This window comes from Heteronotia binoei, chromosome 11 (genome assembly GCF_032191835.1).
Source record: "Heteronotia binoei isolate CCM8104 ecotype False Entrance Well chromosome 11, APGP_CSIRO_Hbin_v1, whole genome shotgun sequence".
NCBI lineage: Eukaryota > Metazoa > Chordata > Lepidosauria > Squamata > Gekkonidae > Heteronotia > Heteronotia binoei.
In genome coordinates, this window is record NC_083233.1 from 5913739 (window position 1) to 5934032 (window position 20294).

The 20294-nt window shown below is 45.4% G+C and overlaps 1 protein-coding gene and 1 non-coding gene across 2 annotated transcripts; one reads left to right on the top strand and one right to left on the bottom strand.

Moving 5' to 3' along the window:
• Window positions 1-5540: 5540 nt before the first annotated feature.
• LOC132579386 (cytochrome c oxidase subunit 7B, mitochondrial) lies at window positions 5541-13916 on the bottom strand. The gene is made up of 3 exons (XM_060249700.1): window positions 13741-13916; window positions 6040-6164; window positions 5541-5748 (listed from the first exon to the last, which is right to left on the bottom strand). The coding sequence occupies exons 1-3, from the start codon at window positions 13778-13780 to the stop codon at window positions 5671-5673; spliced, it is 243 nt and encodes an 80-aa protein (XP_060105683.1). The 5' UTR covers window positions 13781-13916; the 3' UTR covers window positions 5541-5670.
• Window positions 13917-14106: 190 nt separating this feature from the next.
• Window positions 14107-14227, top strand: TRNAL-CAA (transfer RNA leucine (anticodon CAA)). Its single transcript has 2 exons — window positions 14107-14144; window positions 14182-14227. It is a non-coding gene; the product is annotated as a tRNA-Leu (tRNA).
• Window positions 14228-20294: the final 6067 nt, after the last annotated feature.

The following is a 20294-nucleotide window of genomic DNA, read 5'->3' on the forward strand; positions in this document are numbered from 1 at the left end:
GATGGGAGAAAAGTGGCACATAAAGTCCCATCGTCTGGCAGAAAAGACATTAACTGTTTGATACATTTCCATTAGGTCATTCTAATTGTATAAATATTTTACATGCATCCTACATATTCTAAAAGCTAAATTCTAGTCAGAATAGTTGAGTCTTTGCTTATGATGATGATGATGATGATGATGATATTGGATTTATATCCCGCCCTCCACTCCGAAGAGTCTCAGAGCGGCTCACAATCTCCTTTCCCTTCCTCCCCCACAACAGACACCCTGTGAGGTGGGTGGGGCTGAGAGGGCTCTCACAGCAGCTGCCCTTTCAAGGACAACCTCTGCCGGAGTTCTGGCTGACCCAGGGTCATTCCAGCAGCTGCAAGTGGAGGAGTGGGGAATCAAACCCGGTTCTCCCAGATAAGAGAGCTCTGGCTGACCCAAGGCCATTCCAGCAGCTGCAAGTGGAGGAGTGGGGAATCAAACCCGGTTCTCCCAGATAACAGTCCGCACACTTAACCACTACACCAAACACACTTAGGAAGAAGAGCCTATTTCCTTACTGGTTTAAGATTTTCTTTGTAGTTATTACCATGGGGTTAGGTCTCACTGTTTTTCACAAACACTACTATAATTTGTAAGCCATCAACATAAGAAGTTCACTGAACTGTGCTATCAGAGAGAATGACATAGGCGAACCCCAAATACCTAAACGTAATTATTGCAAAACACTGTTCCTATCATTAACTTTAATGAGATCCAGCACCTTGTTTGCTCTGCAGAATTTGGTCTCATCCAGCAAACTTCAAGGAAGTGAAAATTAGATGCCGAGTCCTTTCCAAGGGCATTTCTGCAGAGGGATGAAAAGAAACAGGAAGTTTCCTCAGCTCTCCTGTAGGTTCCACTTACCATTTGTAGGCTCTCTGCCCTAACGATGAATACATATTAACTGGTATATACCCTTCTGATTGCAATGAAGCCAGAAGGCAGGCAGAAGGGGAGGGGGAGGAGCACAAGGCAGAAACAGCTGGAGCCCAGCGGCACCGATGCGGCTCATGCCCCAAAAGTTTGCTCTGCCGCCCCGCAGCCGCCCCCAGAGGGGCTCCGGCACAACAGCTTCTGGAGCCGGTGGCCGAAGGGAGCCCTCCCCTCGAGGACGCGGCCTGCCCAGGCGGGAGAGGGGCTGCCACAGGCCCAGATGCCCGCGGGAGCCCCGCCGCCTCCCCAAGCCCGCTGCGGCTCCCCGTCCCGGCTGGAGAAGGCGCGAGCGAGAGCGCCCCTGAGCCTGCGCAGAGCGCTCCCTCCCTTACCTCGCCCGGCCGCTCCTCGTCTGACCCCAGCGGCGCCTCCTTCCCCTCAGCGGCTGCCGCCCGGCCCCGCCCCGCCGATGGAGCCACGCCCCTTCCCAGCGACGGTTGCTACGCACGTCGTGGCCCCCCCTCCCCGCAAGGGGGCGGGAAACGGAATCACGTGACGGAAAGGGGCGGGGCGGCTGCCTTCCTGCCGAGTCACGTGGTGCCCCGAGGGCGGAGGCTGAGTCCGGGCAGGCGGCTGGAGGGGGGGGGATTCCTTCACTGCGGCGTTGCCCTCTTGCTGCTTCGTGGCCCTCAGGGAACCTGCTGCTGCTGCCGCCGAGGCCTGGGAAGTCGCCTTTGCTGCGGCTGCGCGCAAGAAGGGCCGTGCCCGGACGGGATGAGGCGCGTGAGGAGAGGAGAGGAGAGGAGAGGGGCTGCCCGGATTTGCAGCTTGCTAAGAAGGACAACCGCCCGCCGCGGTGGAAGCCTGCACGGGAGACACGATCTGCCACCTACTCCAGAGCATGGATGGTGTGGGGCTGCTCTCCGTTGCTTCAGAAGGCTGCACGGGTTGAAATCAAATCAAGAGCTTCCCTGACAGAGCAGTTCCGCAGTGGAACAGGCTTCCTGGGGGCGGGCTCGCCTTCTTCAGAGGTTTTTTGAGCAGAGGCTAGAATGGGGTGGGGAATGTTGGCTCTCCAGATGGTTTTTTTTTTGCCTACAACTCCCATCAGCCCCAGCCAGCATGGCCAATGGCTGGGGCTGATGGGAGTTGTAGGCAAAAGCATCTGGAGTGGAAAGCCAATGTTCCCTACCTCTTAGATGGCCATCCGACAGCAATGCTGATTCTGTGAACTTAAGCAGATCATGAGAGGGAGGGAATGGGTACATCAATGCTTAGTTCTCATGACCTCCTTCTTACATGCCCAAGGAAATGCTGTTTGCCGCTTAGGGGTTGGACAGCAATTTTTCTCCACGCCCGTTTGGCCGGAGATCTTGGAGGTTTGGCGATTTTTTGGGGTTTGCCATTGGAGCAGGGGTCACTGGAGGTGCTTCTGAGTTTCCTGCATTGTTCAGGGAGTTGGGCTAGATGGCCCTGTAAGCACCTGAATTGTAAGTGTAATGGTTTTAATTAATATTTATTTATTTAATGGTTTTAATGTATTTTACTGTATAATGTATTGTTGTAATCATGGTATTTTCCATGTCTGTGAGTCGCCCTGAGCCTGCTTCAGCGGGGAGGGCGGGATACAAATAAAAAATTATTATTATTATTCCAAACTCTCTGATTCTAATGGGTTAGCATGATTGAATCAGATTGTTAATGCGAAGTTATGGTTGGTCACATTCAATGTGAAAGTGGGTTATTCATAACACCATTTTACATAGCTGTTAGATAAAAGAAACAGAAGCCTAGCTACAGCAAAGGAAGTCCTCTGTGTGTGTGTCTAAAGTGCTGTCAGTTTGCAACCAGCTTACAGTGACCCCATTGGGCTTTCAAGCCAAGAGACATTCATCAGTGGTTTGCCATTCCCTGGCTCTGCATAGCAACCCTAGAATTCCTTGGTGGTCTCCCATCCCGATACTAATCAGGGCTAGCCCTGCTGAGATCTGGTGGTCAGGCTAGAGAGGGGGAAAGAAACTAAACTAAGCAAGAACCTCTGAAGGAAGTTTAAAAAACTAGAAAGGGCTCAAAAGTTAAAAACAAGTGTTAAAAACAAAACAGATTTAAAATAGGTTTTAGCAAAACTGTAGAAAGATGCAGTATAAAGTTCAGTTGTGCAAGACATTGAGTATTCTTGTATTTCTGTAAAGGTCCAGTTCCCTTACATTTATATTCCTCTCCTTCTCCAAGGACCTCAGGCCAGGAAACATGGGTGTTCTTTTATCTCTTCCAAATACAGTTGGGGGAACTTACGTCCCAATTTTAATTTGATTACTTTCCAGTACAATACATCTTTGCGCCACAACAATTTCCCTTGAATTTCAAAGTCTGATGTGTACGTAGATCAAAGTGTAACTTAGACTGCTAAGCGACACCATTGGGTGTGAATGAATGAACTTTGTGAAATCCAAAGAGAACACAGCGTTAAACAAATAACATCTAACATTTACCGTATCTTTCGTTTGCTTTTTAGTTTTCAGAGGTGACCCTTCAAGCTGAATTGGGACAACTATCACTTGAAGCTCAGGCTTGCTGATATTCTTCTACTTGGAGTTTCCCAATTACTGCTTACTTGACTGTTCCTTACTGTGTGTGTGCCTTTATGTTGGCTTAACTCAGTGCTTCACTATCTAGAGCCCAGGTGTCAAACTCATTTGTTATGAGGGCCGGATCTGTCATAAATGAAACTTTGTTGGGCTGGGCCATATCTGTACCTATTTAAGATTAGGTAGCAGAGATATAAACTTTATAAAGGACGCAAACACAATTAAAGATTTTTTTAAAAAAAAACTAAAATAAAACATCCTTAAAACATTAGCACTTGTTGGTCTTAAAGGTGCTTTCTTTGTATCTCTCCCATGGGATCCAGGGAACTGGGCAAAGGAAGCTCTGGCTCTTTCCTTCTTTCCCCAGGGGACCAGGAGGGGGAGGAACCTCAGCCAGTAGAAGGAAGAGAGGCTTGGCTCAGTAGCTCTGCTGTGTGACTGAGAGAGCCTGGCAAAGCAAGCTCTCCCTCCCCCCTTCTTTCCCAAGGGAGGACCCTCAGCCAGTGGAGAAAAGAAGAGACTTTGCTCTGTAGCTCCTGTGCAATTGAGCAAGCCTTGCAAAGCAAGCTGTTACACAGAAGGAACCAAGAGAGAGAGAAGGAAGCAGAGGACAGTCAGTTGCTCAGGGGCCTGATGGGAGCACTCCGAGGGCCTGATTCAGCCCTGAGACCAGATATTTGACACCCCGATCTAGAGTTTGTAATAGGGTATCTTAAGATACCATGCCATGCTCTGATAGAGTATGTGACTGTGATGCAGGTAGTGTAGACATATTGCATCATGCATGTAAATATAATTACTAGGGATGGGCATGAGCTGGGAAACAGGTAGTTCATTCAACTGGGTTGGCCTGATTCACTGGTCTGTGTTGATTCATGTTTTTTTTTATTTCCCAAATGGTTTCATGGTTTGTTGGTTTGGGAAGGTGTAGAATCCTCTCCCCACCCCCCAAGTGGACTAGAGATGGCAAACTTTTCAGCAGACTCTCCTCTACCTGCTCTCCAAGTTTGGTGCAAATTGGGTTTTGAGGGAGTCCAACTTCAGCCCCCAAAGCAGGTGCCCCCAATAAATTGCTCTCCTAGGAGTATGGCAAGTTAGAGAAAGAAAGGGAAGCAGCCCTGCAGTTTCTGGTCAGTTTCATTCCTGGCTGATCAGCTGTTTTTGCCTAGCTGATGGGGAGTGGGAGTGAGTTGAAGGAGCAGGGCTGCTTTCTTTGACCAAGAAATTGACCAGAAGCAGGAGGGGCTGGGGAAAGCTGCCCTGCCATTTCTGGTCAGTTTCACTTTCAGTTTGGTGTAGTGGTTAAGAGTGGTGTACTCTAATCTGAAAGAACCAGGTTTCCCCACTTCTCCACATGCACCTGCTGACTGACCTTGTTCCAGTCACAGTTCTTAAAAGAGCTGCTCTCTCAAGAGTACTTCTTGAAAGTACTCTCAGCCCCACCTACCTCACAGGGTGTGTGTTGGAGGAGAGGAAGAGAAGAAGATTATAAACCGCTCTGAGACTCTGAGTGAAGGGCAGGATATAAATCTAATCTCTTCTTCCTAGGAAGATCAGAGGAGAGTGAAATAGGCCAGAAGCAGCCAGGGGCTGGGGAAAAAATGAACCAAATGACACACCAAGAAAAAAGTCAGTTTGTTTTTCAGGCACGAGCAAACAAACCGGTTCAAAATGAACGACGAATTGTGATTTGTTTCATGTCCATGCCTAGTAATTACTTTTCTCAGCCTAGGCATCTTTTAATTCTTTCTTTGCTCCAAAATATAGATCATATAGAGACATTATATTTTATTAGAAGATAACAGTAGACCTACCACTCTTCTAGCTGCAAAATTTTATGCAACCATGATAGATTTTCACAGCCATTCATTCAGGGTCTAGCTTTCCCTATATTTTAGTAATCTGCTTGGAGCTAATAAAGGTACAGAGTACCTTTTAGCTTTCATAGAAATTACTGAGGAAAATGTAGTATCAACAAGCTAGGTTAACAGTTTGTGCTGCAATTCAATGTAAAACTATAAAAGGAAAAATAAATTTGAACAAAAATTGTTTTAAATACATTTATTACATCTCAGGTGGCAACACAATGAACTGTGCCATAAGAGGCATGGCAGAAATGCGCAGAGAAGCTCACGGTTGTTCCCAATATTTCAAAGGCAGATATATGAAGCCGCTTCTATTTCTGTCTCCACTCTTTTGGGGTCACTCGGCCAACTGGAGACAGATTCCACACAATCCCAATTTGTGTTATAGCCTATAAATTATAAAACAAGAAAGAATCACCAATCAAGCACAATCCTATTTTCTAATAGACAACTAAAGAATCATTTTATATATTATTAGACAGCTCCTGATTGCTGAACGATGATTAAACACTTTTCAAATAAGTACTTTCTTAATAATCCAGATTGCTTAGATCCGCAGTCATTGAAGTGGGTACCATTATATCACAAGGCAGCCTGTGAAACAAATCTGGTGAGTTATTTTCCCCAAAGCAATTGATATTTGGAATATAGAGGCTAACTAGAGAGCTGAAATAACTTACATATATCCAGACAGCGGCACAAGACACAGTGCCTCCAAGCAGCAAGATGTTGCCGTATTTGTCATGAAAATCAGGCTCATGTTTATGGTGAGCTTGTCTTGCCACCGTACGTTGAATGCTACGGGCTAAAGAGAACACAACCACAAGTGATTTATTTTATCACATTTGCCTTGTATATTAACATATTTAATATTATGCAAATTCTTTTACAAGGGGGGAAATTGCTTCTCAACTAACTGAAATATTTACAGCTGCCTGCCCACTCTCCAGGCACCTTACAACATGTGTACAATACAATGAAGAAGTACATCAATTATAAAATATACTATAAATCAAAAGACAGGGGCAACCCCTCCAACCCTGTGCAGTCAAATCAGCAGAAGCCCAGGTGAACAATGCTTGGCCTCTAAAAACCAAAGTCCTGTAACTCCTTTTATCAAAACCAACAAAAATGACACAAAACAATGTGCAAACTTGTGAGTCCCCCAGAACTCTTTATTTGGCTGGATATTGGGTGGGGGAGTTAAAAATATCACAGATCATGGTATCAGGGGCCTTTGTGCATCCATTAAGATAGGGTTTGCCAAATCCCAGGTGCCAGGTAACTATGGCACCAAGAAAATTCAATGTATCATTAGCAGTTTCAGCAATAATTTTATTATGGTGTCTGTTGTAACCAACAAAAATTCAGGTGCGTAGTCATGGTGGTCTGAAACAGCAGAACAAAAGTTAGAGTCCTGTGGGACCTTTAAGACCACCAAAGTTTTATTCTAAGTATAAGCTTTCATATACACCAGGGGTGAGGAACCCTTTTTCTGCCAAGGGCCATATGGATATTTATAACATCATTCGCGGGCCATTAAAAATTATCAACTTAGAACACAGTGCTCCACTGAGGAAGATTGATTCAGGCCAGCAAAATTAAAGCAAATAATTGTTCTTCTATTTGAAGTCATGTGGGGAGAGCCTAATCTGACACACACACACACATACCTGGCCTGCCACCCTAGGCAAATGCATAGGTCCAGCAGGAACTCAGCATATTAGACAACATCCCCTAATATTAGCATATTAGGTCACATACTCATTCGCATATTAGGCCACACCATCTGGGATAATCAAGTGCAAACTGAATTGCGACAGTAACTTTTTCAGGCCCTGCAGCAATTCTGGCCGAACAGCCAGTCAGGCCCCAGGGAGGCTGCTGCACAGTACATCTGGGCCCTATGATCCCAGCGAGGCTCCACAATCCTCACTAGCCAACCAGGCCCCAGAGAGGCTGCCACATGGCTTGGTTCGGCCCAGCAATCCCCAAGGGCCACACTAAGTGACCTCGAGGGCCGTATAGTGTATACACCCCTGATATGCACACATACTTCAGAAAAAGTAGCCGCCAGTAAAAACAGTGAAGGGGTTTTTTTTGTTTTTTAAGGTAAAGACCCTGCCCCTTGGTCTCAACGATTACAGAGGCTTTGGCATTTCTCAAAGCCACAGCAACACCCAAGGCATAAATGAGAACATCCAGGAGAGCAGCAAGGCACATTGCCACCTAGCTCTCCCCAATGCTACTGGGGAAAGGAGAGAGCAGCCCTCACTAGACATCAAGGCTTGACCATTTACATAAGAACATAAGAGAAGCCATGTTGGATCAGGCCAATGGCCCGTCCAGTCCAACATTCTGTGTCACACAGTGGCCAAAAAAACCCCCAAGTGCCATCAGGAGGTTCACAAGTGGGGCTAGAAGCCCTTCCACTTTGCCCCCCCAAGCACCAAGAATACAGAGCATCACTGCCCCAGACAGTTCCAATAAAATGCTGTGGCTAACAGCCGCTGATGGACCTCTGCTCCATATATTTATCCAATCCCCTCTTGAAGCTGGCTATGCTTGTAGTTGCCACCGCCTCCTGTGGCAGTGAATTCCACATGTTAATCACCCTTTGGATGAAGTACGGTACTTCCTTTTATTCATTCTAACCTGACTGCTCAGCAATTTCACTGAATGCCCACGAGTTCTTGCACTGTGAAAAAGGGAGAAAAGTACTTTCTCTATGTTCTCCATCCCATGCATAATCTTGTAAACCTCTATCATGTCACCCCGCAGTTGACATTTTTCCAAGCTGAAGAGCCCCAAGCGTGTTCCAACCCTTTAATCATTCTGGTTACCCTTTTCTGGACTTTTTCCAATGCTATAATATTCTTTTTGAGGTGCGGTGACCAGAATTGTACACATAAATGAGACCGCACCATCAATGTATACAGGGGCATTATGATACTGGCTGATTTGTTTTCAGTTTCTCTTCCTCAGAGAGCCAGTAGATGTGGTTAAGTTTCTCAGTGAACTTCAGTTCCTCAGCTTTTGAAGGCTGCCTTTTCCATAAGCAGCCTTCTGCCCTTTTTTACAATTGTTTTGTAGAATTCTTTTGATACCTGGGAGGAGGTATTACAAATATTTCTACCTGGTGTCTTAGTACAGCTGGCTCAAATAGCCATGGAGTATGGTCACCACAGATTAAACAAAAATTGAACTATCGCAACTAAAATCCAAATTACTATTACTCTGGGACTCACATTTTGGATCCATAATACTGAATCAACCTATAGAATGACACTAAATGTCAGTCACAGCAGTGGCAGGGCATTTTCAGTGTCAGGCGATGGAGACTCAAGGCCGTGTTCGTTGATAAAAATGGACACTTTATTGGAAACTCATTGCAAGATGCAGAGGTTGAGACTAATACCAGAGACTAGGGGTCCCTGGGTCTTATGGAATTCCACATCAAAGTATTATCTAAACAAAGTAATTCTCATAACAAAAGAAACTGAAGGTGCAAGCTCTCCCATGGGAGCTCCCCCTTATCTCTTTGCCCGAGGGAGGATGCTGGCCGGACATGATGTCATGTCACATTCTTTTGCTCCTTTCACACTCCGCACAAGGTTAACACTTCAAACAGTCTCTCTTTGATATGCATACTAGTTACAACACAACAAAGGCTTTGGGGGTTAGTATGAAGAGTCCATTTGGTTAGTATTATATGGCTTTTATTATAGGAAAGTTACAGAGCCTGATATTCAACTGCGTTCACTGGTTCATAGGCTTTCCTACATGCTCCAAAGTGTACTCTACGGCAAATATATGGGACTACAGTGTATGTACAGTGCTAACAAAACAAGAAACACCACTTGTTCAATACAATCTTGTTCAAAGCTTACAATTTAGACATAATGTTATTTTCCAGTGTATATATTGTTATTATATTGCTAGAATAATTAATGTCATCATAATGGTACAATACATACATAAAATCTTCATACGCAATTAGAAACATTCAAAATATTCATAGACAATTTCTGTAGGGAACGTAACAGTCCCAAAAGTGACCACAAAGGTTCATCCAAAGACGTTAACAAAAAAAAAAAAAAGGGAAGTGCTCCCTATATCACAAAGACTCAAAATGCATTCAAGATACGACTGCAAAAGTGTGCATCTGGATCTGCAGCATGTTATATCAAAACTACTTCAAAATCACAAAACACAATTAATATAAGGTCGCTGAACCAATTCAAGCCAATTATAAGCTGGAACCCATGCTTCTGAAATCCTTCCTTGTCACCCAGTACTGTAGCTTTACATCTCAACTGGCATACTGGCTTCTTCACTTCTTCTAACAAGTATTGGGGTTTTATCAAAGATTTCAGGTTTTCACGGCTGGTAACATCATTAGGGTTTGTAGAATCTTTCGGGCTCAAGTGCCGTGTTCTACTGGAGAAAGTTTTCCTTCCAGACGTTTCGTTCTCAGCTGCGGAGAACATCCTCAGTGGCGTTGCAGCCGGAGCAGGCGCTCAGACCTTCTTGGCTGCAACGCCACTGAGGATGTTCTCTGCAGCTGAGAATGAAACGTCTGGAAGGAAAACTTTCTCCAGTAGAACACGGCACTTGATCCCGAAAGATTCTACAAACCCTATTGGGGTTTTCTTCAGCCAGCTCAGCCAGTTCCTTAGCCATCTTGCTTCTAATTAGCCCTTCCTGGCAACTAACCTCCCATCTCTCCACTTATATGTAAGGCTTGATGAAAACTGTTTCAATGTATCTGATGAAGTGCGTATATACAGAAAGGTTTATATTCAGAACTAAACTTCGTTGGTCTTTAAAGGTGCCACTGGACTCAAACGATGTTCTAAATATATTGCTGTTTCACATGCAGTCCAGGAACCTTGGCTCAAATGAAGCTCTGAAGATGAAAACAGAGAGCTCTGCTTCACACTATGCATGTTTATCACCCAGTGTTGACACATTAAAATTGTCAGCTTCGCATATGAAACCACATCACACATCAAATGCTACCAAAAAAACTTCCCTAACTGTAATTTTTAATTTCCATCAAAACAGAGTTGGGGAGAAGGAAAGGGAGAGGAAACTGCAGCCCATGAGCCAGATAGCCTGCAGCACCTGTTTCTTTAAAATAAAAATCCTAAAACCTGCTTAGTTACCCTAAGCCTTTTTACCCTGCTTATGGTTACACCACTGTTCCTGTTATATTTCAACCAGAACTCATGAACAGGCACAAATCTTTTGCGAAAGCCAAACAACCTCTGGCTTTTGACTCACAGTCAGAGGCCTTATAAGTGGATGAAGACTGGGAGTCTTGGATGCAGCTTGTGTTTTAGTAATTGAAGATGAAGAAGATATTGGATTTATATCCTGCCCTCCACTCCGAAGAGTCTCAGAGCGGCTCACAATCTCCTTTATCACCCTCCCCCACAACAGACACCCTGTGAGGTGGGTGGGGCTGGAGAGGGCTCTCACAGCAGCTGCCCTGTCAAGGACAACCTCTGCCAGAGCTACGGCTGACCCAAGGCCACTCCAGCAGGTGCAAGTGGAGGAGTGGGGAATCAAACCCGGTTCTCCCAGATAAGAGTCCGCACACTTAACCACTACACCAAACTGGCTCTCAAGTGATGTGGGTGTTACATCCACAGCACACATAGCTGTTCTGAGTAGCAGCTTTTTAACTGTTCTGAGTAGCAGCTTTTTAAACTTTCCTAATCTTAGCTTGAGTTCAGTGGCACTCTGTAAGACCAACGAAGTTTTATACCTTGAAAAAAAAATTGTTGGTCTTACAAGGTGCCACCGGAGTCAAGCTTTGTTCTGCTGGTTCAAACCAACACGACTACCCACTTGAATGTAATTTCAAATGCACTACTTTCTTTCTTACAAAAACTGAACATATTGTACTGCTTTAGCTACTAAAATGCATTATTTACAATATAGCGTATATTCTTGTATTTGGCATACTTATGGTATTTAAAAATATAAATATTGTTCTCAGTAAACAAAAATGTGAAGATACCAAATATAAATAGTATATTACCAGCAGCTACATTCTGCATTGCCTTAGATTAGGCACACTTTAGACGTGGCCATTTGAGAGAGCAATAAACATTAAATTTGAAAATGTTGTAAAAAACAAATGAGAGTATTATTTGGACAGAATAGTTTCATACAGTCATAACAAAAACAAAAAACAGTGGATCTGCATATCAGGTTAAACTGCAGCACTGTAAGTAATAAAGCCAATAACCAGTCATACATGTTATAACATATTAACTGTGGACATTTAAAAGCATGAAAAATGTTGTAGATGTCTAAACACTGGAGTCCAGGGGGCTGCCTTACAGTGGTTTTCCTTCTTTATCTGAGGTCAGGGACAAAGGGTGGCGCTTGGCGAGCAGACCTCCCTGTGGCATCCACTCAAATGTGTGCCTCAGGGAGCTATTCTCTCACCAATGATGTCTGACCTCTATATGAGGCCCCTTGCCCAGATTGCTCGAACTTTTTGGCCTGGGTTGTCACCAGTATGCAGATGACACCCAGCTCTCTCTGTTGATGGATGGCTGCTCAAACTCTGCCCCAGATCATCTGACCAGGGCCTTAGAAGCCGTGGCTGGATGGTTGCAGCAAAGTTGGCTGAAGCTTACTCCAGCTAAGATGGAGGTCCTATATTTGAGCCATGGGGGTTTAGAGTCAGGCATCTAGCTTCCAACCCTGGATGGTACATCTTGTGCCGTCTAAGCAGGTGAAGAGCCTTGGAGTGATACTGGATGACACTATCTGTGGAGAGTGCGGCCCAGGTAACAGCAGTTGCTTGATCTGCTTTTTATTTCCTTCTCTAAAGGAACAATAAAAGGGGCCCTGTGGCGCAAAGTAGTACTGCAGTCTGAGCTCTGCTCACGACCTGAGTTCGATCACGTTGGAAGCTGGGTTCAGATAGCCAGCTCAAGGTTGACTCAGTCCTCCTTCCTTCCAAGGTTGGTCAAATGAGTACCCAGCTTGCAGGGGGAGGGGGAGTGTAAATGACTGGGGAAGGCAATGGCAAACCACTCCATAAAAAGTCTGCTGTGAAAATGTTATGAAAGCAACATCACCCCAGAGTCGGAAACGACTTGTGCTTGCACAGGGGACTACCTTTACCTTTTTTAAAGGAACAATACACAAGAGGAAGCCATGCAATAGACCAGAACAAAAGCAAATGCTCACAGCTGAATACTGCAAAATGTAAACTGTACTGGAAAATACTTAACTTGTGAAAAAATTATTTGTCCTGAAATCATTATACTACTCTGCACAGATGGTTACATTCAACGCCGACTTGAACAAAACACCTTAGTGCGACATGCATAGGACCAAAATCAAAATCCACATTAAAGCTTTAAAAATGGTGAGGAGCCTTGCTCTATCTTCTGTTGCTTGTGGATTCAAAATAAGCTTGGTTCAAAAGTCCCAACGGAAAGGCAAAGAAGCACGCTACAGCAGACCGGTAATCAAAGCCGTTTCTCAGAGCTTCGTCAGGTGTATACTGGAAACCGGGACCAGTGCTGCGATCACAAATTCTCTTCGAGTCATGCAGAAAATGCTGGTGTCTTAGTTGGCGCCAGCATTTTCTGCCTGACTCGAAGTGAAGTTATGATTTCCAGTATACACCTGAGGAAGCGCATTTGCGATTTCAAGCCCAGCAGGACACCTGCACACCAGGTACACACCTTGGCACCAAGCCAGCCGGAAGTGTGTTCCTGCCCAGCCCTAGATAGGCTTCCCAACCCTCCCGTTCAATCCCAGCGGAAGCTGGTTCAGGTAGCCGGTTCCAGGTTGACTCAGCCTTCCATCCTTTTGAAGTCAGTAAAATGTGTCCCCAGCTTGCTGGGGGGAAAGAAATCAGAGAAGGGGAGGGTGGAGGGAAGGAAGGAAGGCATTTAAAAAGTTGTGAGGTCCCTTTAATTGTGATGGACAGAACTCCCTCTGGAGTTCAATTGTGCTTGTCACAGCCTTGCTCCTGGCTCCACCCCCAAAGCCCCCAGATATTTCTGGAATTGGACTCGGCAACCCTAGCCCTGGAGCATTAAACCTGCGCAAGGTATATCCTAGTTGCAATGCAATGTAGTTTGCTAGTATTTCTTAGCATCCGCCCGCTATTTGCACCGCACTTGACACTGATGCTGCCTGCCGTGTATTTGAGAAGTCACCTTCTACCTATAGGACAGAGCTGCCAATGGCGAAGAGCGGCCCAGCAGCCGTTCGGGGGGGGGGGGCGGCTCAGGGGGTGCGCCAGGCCCCACCTGGAGGATGGCAACCCCAACGAGCAGCCCGACGGCGCTGCTCCCTCCCGTCTCCCCGGCAACCCACGGCTGCCCCCGCCGCCTGCTCACCGGCGAGGCCCCAGGCGCTCCTGGCGACGGGCAAGAACATCCCTCCGCTCCGCAGTCCCGCTCCCGATACCCTTGACTAGCGGGGGGAAACAAAATGGCCGCCCGCCGCGCCGGAAACAGTCCCCGGGCGCATGCGCCTTTTGCGAGGGGCATCTTGGGAAATGTAGTCCGCTTGCGAAATGGGGGCGCTAGCAGCCGCGACCTGGACGGCACAGCCCCCCCGGGCTCCTCGGCAGCGCCCCGCTCTCGCCCCTCTGGCTCCGGGGGCGGCCGGGGCAGCCGGCGCGGCAGCGGGAAGTTCCTCGGGGATCGCGGCTGCCTCTCCCAGGAGCTCGAAAGGCGCCCGGCGGGCCTCCGAAGCGTCGTGTCAGGATGGCCGAGTGGTCTAAGGCGCCAGACTCAAGGCGAGCTGCTGAGCCTTCCCGCGCACGGGGTTGGGTGTTCTGGTCTCCGCATGGAGGCGTGGGTTCGAATCCCACTTCTGACACATTTATTTTTTTCCTCTCCTCCGGTGGCAACGGAAGAGGGAACCCACGCGGGCCGCTGCAGACAGGGGGGGCCGCACCTTGGCTCCAGCATCGACATCCACGCCCAGCCCTTGCGGGCACAAACCAGGCAGCTCCTGCCCCAAGGAGACCCGAGGAGGCTGCCCAGGCACCAGCAGCACAACTGCACCCCTCGAGCTGAAGAGCCTTGCTGTCGGGTTGTTCCTCGGGGCGAGCCCGCGATGCCTCGCTTACCTGAGAATGAAAGAGCCAGGAGGCGGCAGGTGCATCCTAGTTGGGGTGGCCAAGTCCAATTCAAGAAATGTCTGGGGACTTTGGGGGTGGAGCCTGGAGACTTTGGAGGTGGAGCCAGGAGACATTAGGGGTGGAGCCAAGATCAAGGCTGTGACAAGCATAATTGAACTCTAAGGGAGTTCTGGCCATCACATTGAAAGCACACCTTTTCAATTCCTTCCTTCCATAGGAAATAATGAAGGACAGGGGCACCTTCTTTTGGGGCTCATAGAATTGGACCCCCTGGTCCAATCTCTTTGAAACTTGGGGGGCATTTTGGGGAGAGGCACTAGATGCTATACTGAAAATTTGGTGCCTCTACCCCAAAAAACAGCCCCCCCAGAGCCCCAGATTCCCATGGATCAATTCTCCATGATTTTCTATGGGAATAAATCTCCATAGGGAAGAACAGAGTTCCCAGCAGACATTTCCCTCCCCTCCCCCCTCCTGCTTTCTGACGACCCTGAAGCGGGGGGAGGGCCTCCAAACCAGGGGATCCCCTGCCCCCACCTGGGGATTGGCAACCCTAATCCTAGCGGTAACCTATTGCTATTTTTAAAATATAGCTCGAGAGGGCGGCCACGTGGGCCTGAAGGAGAAGAGCCCTAGTCCACACGTTGGTCTCTAAGGTGCGACTGGGTTGTCTTCAGATGCTGGTGGGGCAGCTGTGGTTGTTGGTCCAAAGCAGGGGTGTCAAACATGCGGCCCAGGGGCCAAATCAAGCCCCTGGGCAACTGGCTGTCCTTCCTTCTCCCTCTCTCTTGCTTCCTTCTGCATCACAGCTTGCTTTTCCAGGCTTGCTCAATTGCACAGGAGCTACAGAACAAAACCTCTATTTTCTCCATTGCCTGAGGCTCCTCCCATGGGGAGGAATCGCTTGCTTTTGCCAGGCTCTCTCAATCACACAACAGAGCTACTGAGCCAAGCCTCTCATCCTTCTATTGACTGAGGTTCCTCCCCCGCAAGTCCCTGGGGAAGGGAGGAAAGAGCCAGAGCTTCCTTGCCCCAGTTCCCTGGATCCCATGGGAGAAATACAAAGAAAGCACCTTTAAGACCAATGAGTGCTAACATTTTAAGCATGTTTTTTTTTAATAAAATATTTGTGTTTGTGTTCTTTATAACATTTATTTCTCTGCTGGAGTTTGTCAATAGTCTGCCCCCTTACTGTATCCTCTTAACATAAATTTTTCAAACCTGTAACCCTGAACACGGGTGTAGCTTTGTAAATAATAAGTGAAACTGCATTCCAATCTGAACTATATAATTGCTTTTGCTTGCTTTCGCTTTGCTTAGAGAACGCATCCCCAAATGGTTATCTTAGAAACTTGTTAACATGGCAACCAAGGTCATGCTGGAGGAGACTGAGAAGCTTGTAGATAGACACCTGGACTTAAGAGGGGGATGGGGGAGTAGAAAGCCTGCCAAATGTGCCTACTTTTATTTGCCATGCTTTACTTGTATGGGTAACGGCCCACCGAGGGTATGTAGGTGGTGCCTACTGGCTGGAACCCCAGTTTCAGCAACTTCTTGTATTACCTTAAGGATGCTTGGAATAAACGTCTGAAGTTACCTCTGTGTGTTCCTGGACTCTGGAGTCTGACAGAATTGAGGGGCAGCTAAAAGACCAAAGCTTTCGTGGCCATGCCTACTTCTTCAGATGCAGAGAAAGGCCTTGGGAGGGGGAGTTGCTGTCAGGAAGGGCAATTTAGGATCAAGAAAGATGCATAAGTTCTGGAGCAGCAGAACAAAGATTTACTCTAGAGATTTACTCTCAGAATTCTGCTGTAACAGAGAGATGGCTTTAATAGAGATACAGATTCAGGTGGGTAACCGTGTTGGTCTGAAAGCAGCAGAGGGTTCCAGGCAGGCAGGGAAGTAGTCTCCTGATTGTATTCTGCTCCACAGAGTATATTTTTACTTGGTTTTAAATAGTTAATCACTGTTATCTTTTATTGGCTCGCTGGTCTTTTAAGCTGCTTTCTTTCTGTCGGTTTTGGAATGCTTATTTTACCTACTCAGTTTTATCTATTTTACCTATTCTACCAGACTTCCATTTGGACAGGGAAGCCACATACTCTGTAATATCCCTTTTCATAAATGGCCACCAAAATTGTCTATTCACGAGGTGCAGAGTTTTGACATACCCAAAATGACCGGCGATGCTTCCTGTTTTAAAACAATTTTATTTGGTAACATATGGTAACAAATTATATTTCTTGCATCATTAGTAACTTGTTTTATCTATCCCATATGTTACTTTCTACCCACCCCTCCCCCCGTTACTTGACCCCCACCAGTGTTATTTACTTAAAGTATTAATTTTTAAAGGTACCCTTAACTAATACAAACAAAAATTAATATTCTTCTTTTTTCTAAGACTTAATCATCAAAAATTGTCCAATGTCCTTTTATTTTCCACTCTTTTTCTACATATCTTCTGAACTTTTTCCACTCCATCTTAAAAACTTCTAAATCATAGTCTCTTAAAATTCTTGTTAATTTGTCCATTTCACTCCATGTCATAACTTTTACAATCCAATCTGGTATTTTTTCTTGCTTCCACAACTGCACATATAATGTCCTAGCAGCTGAAAGCAAGTATCAAATTATAGTTCTATCTTCTTTTGGAAATTTTTCCATTTGTAATCCCAACAGAAAAGTCTCTGCAACTTTCTTAAATTATATCCCAAGATCCTAGAAATTTCTTGTTGAATCATCTGCCAATACTTTTTTGTTCTTTCACAAGTCCACCACATATGGCAGAAAGAACCTTCATGTTTTTTACATTTCCAACATCTGTCTGGCATCTTATTATTCATCTTTGCCAATTTCTTAGGAGTCATATACCATCTACACATCGTTTTAAAACAGTTCTCTTTAATACTATGACACGTTGAAAGCTTCATAGAGTTCTTCCACAAATATTCCCAAGTTTCCATCTGTATTTCTTTATTTACATTAATTGCCCACTTAATCATTTGAGATTTCACTACTTCATCTTCTGTATGTCAAGCATGCGGGTTCAATGACGAGTCAAGTTTAAAACAAAGACTACGTTTATTGACAGACCGATACTTTGGCTGAAGCCATTTCTTGAGAAGAATGAAACTGTTACATAGATACAATACTTTTAAGGACTACTTCAAAAGAATTCCAAGGGGGGGGGATGGGATGAGAGAGTTCACACAGATAGTGTCAAAACTATTCACATTCCCAGGATGATAGCAGGCTCCGACCTTGCCAGGCACAGATGACCGATACTCCCTTTAGAAGTTCCCTGGGAAGGCACTGATTACTTGGTTCCTTTCTCACTACATCTAAGTAACGGTTATACAGCAGGGTAATAAACAGGAAAGAATAACAAACTTTCAGGCCCACGTCCCCTCTGATATTCTCCAGACCCAGCACTTGGCAGGACCCTACATCCATTGATTATAGATCAGAATTAAACATGCTTGACAGGGTAGACCATTTTAAAAGTAATTTATATAATTTTGAAATTAATTTTTCGTTGTCTCCAAGCAGAACTTTTTCCATTTCTGTTTGATCTTTTCTTATTCCTTCAGTTTTAATGTCATTCTCCACCAAGCTCTTTATTTGTTGCATTTGAAACCGATCGTATTTATTATTCAGCTCTTCAGCAGTTTTCAATTCTATTTCGCCACTTTGTATTTTTAATAGTTGATTATATGATAACCACTTTTCTTCACCTGTCTCAGCTGTTATTTTTATCACTTTGGCTGGCACTATCCATAACAGTTTTCTCTCATCTCCATATTTCTTATATTTCATCCATGTATTTAGTAAGCTGTTTCTTATATAATGGTGAGAGAAAAAGCCGTCTATCTTTTTTCCCCCATAATACATATAAGCGTGCCAGCCAAATTTATTTATGACTGGAGATCTTGTCATGACATGATTGCAGAACTTTTCTGAGGCTCTCCGGTACACACAGTTTACTTTGTACCAAAAGCCTCCTTTCCCTTGTTTTACACCCTCAGGTTTCGCGTCTCCTTCCTTCTCTACCTCTTTACTCAGCCTCCCCCCCCCCCCCCAATTGTTCTTCGGTAACTTTGCGCATAGTTTATGAGAGGGTGGTTACAGCTCCCCCCCGTTGGCTAGGGGAGATTAACGAATCGATCACCTCTTCCCTTTGACTGTCATGCTGAGGGAGGCGTGACAGCATCTGCCAAAAAGTTCTTAGACCCTGGTATGTGTTTAGCTTGAAATCGAATTTGGCAAAGAACCTCACCCACCGGATTTGTTTTTTGGTTAGTTTCCGACACCCTGTTAGAGCTTCCAAGTTTTTATAGTCTGTCCATATATCAAAAGGGACCCATGCTCCCTCAAGCCACGATCTCCATGTCTTTAGTGCAAATGTTACAGTAAACACCTCTTTGTCCCACACTGACCAATTCCTTTGATCTTGGGAAAATTTTCTGGAGATGTAAGCACAGGGCTTTAGGGACCCCCTGTCAAGCATGCGGGTTCAATGACGAGTCAAGTTTGATACAAAACTACGTTTATTGATAGACCGATACTTTCTCCTGGAACAGGTTTTGAGAGTGATGCTAAAGATACATTGATACAATACTTTTAAGACGTACTTCAAAGGATTCCAAAGGGTGGGGGTGAAGGATGCGCTCTAACACATAAACTATCATAAACGTCTACATTTTCATAGCGTTATCAGTACTCTGCCCTTGCTTTCCCTAGATGTTCTACTCTCCCATAAAGGAATGTATGGGAAGGTGCTGATTACTCTTTCTCACTTTAGTTTAGTTTCTCTCTATTCTACTACACAAGCAATAAAGCAAGAAGGGGGGGGGAAGAATAACAGAGCTAATAGGCTTTGGTCCTCCATGATACTTCACAGGCCAGCTTTATGGAGGACCCTAAAACAATTAATTACCAGTGGAATTCTACCATGCTTGACACCCCCCCACTCATCCGGTTGCATTAATATTGTCCCCACAGTGACATCGCTTGTGTCACATTGAACCACAAAAAGTTTTAATTCATTGGGGTGAATAAGGATTGGTTCACTTGTGAACAGTCTCTTTAATTTGTTGAATGCCTCCTGGCAAGTTTCTGTCCAATTTAGTTTTGCTCCTGGCCATTTGTCTTCGGGACCTTTCACTTTCGTCTTAAAGAGGTTGGTCAGGGGGATCATGGTGTGGGCAAACTGTTAATTTGTATATCCGATGAAAATCCGATAAAAATTCGCAAATCCGATGAAGGGTTGTAACTGTCTATATGTCCTCGGGGGTTCCCAATCTAACACAGTTTATATTTTGGCTGGGTCCATAGCCAATCCCTTCCCTGACACTCTGTAGCCTAGGTAATCCAGTTCCGTCTTATGGAACTCACATTTAGATATTTTTGCATACAATTGGTTCTCATAGAGGGTCGCTAATACTTCCCTTACTAGTTTCACGTGCGACGGGAGGTCTTTTGAATAAATAATTATATTATCCACGTACACCACTACCCCCCGGTAGAGGTATTTTCGTAGCACTTCGTTTATGAAGTTCATAAAGACCCCAGGGGACCCATGCAAGCCGAATGGCATGACTAAGTATTTGAATTGTCCCATCGGCGTGTCCCATTCGTCTCCCTCTTTGATGTGCACCCGGAAGTAGGCATCCCACAAATCCAGCTTGGTAAAAATCTTTCCTTCTGATACTGTGCTTAATAAGTCTTTTATGAGTGGTATGGGGTATGCTGAAATGGCACGAGCTAGTTTACCATGATCACCAGGCTTCTCTTCAAGAC

Excerpts from the sequence above, each read along its gene's own strand:
- LOC132579386 (XM_060249700.1), bottom strand. The coding sequence starts at position 13,780 with ATGTTCTTGCCCGTCGCCAGGAGCGCCTGGGGCCTCGCCG. Across the intron at positions 6,165-13,740 it reads GAGCGCCTGGGGCCTCGCCG|CCCGTAGCATTCAACGTACG; the intron begins GTGAGCAGGCGG and ends TGTTCTCTTTAG. Across the intron at positions 5,749-6,039 it reads GTGCCGCTGTCTGGATATAT|GCTATAACACAAATTGGGAT; the intron begins GTAAGTTATTTC and ends TATAATTTATAG.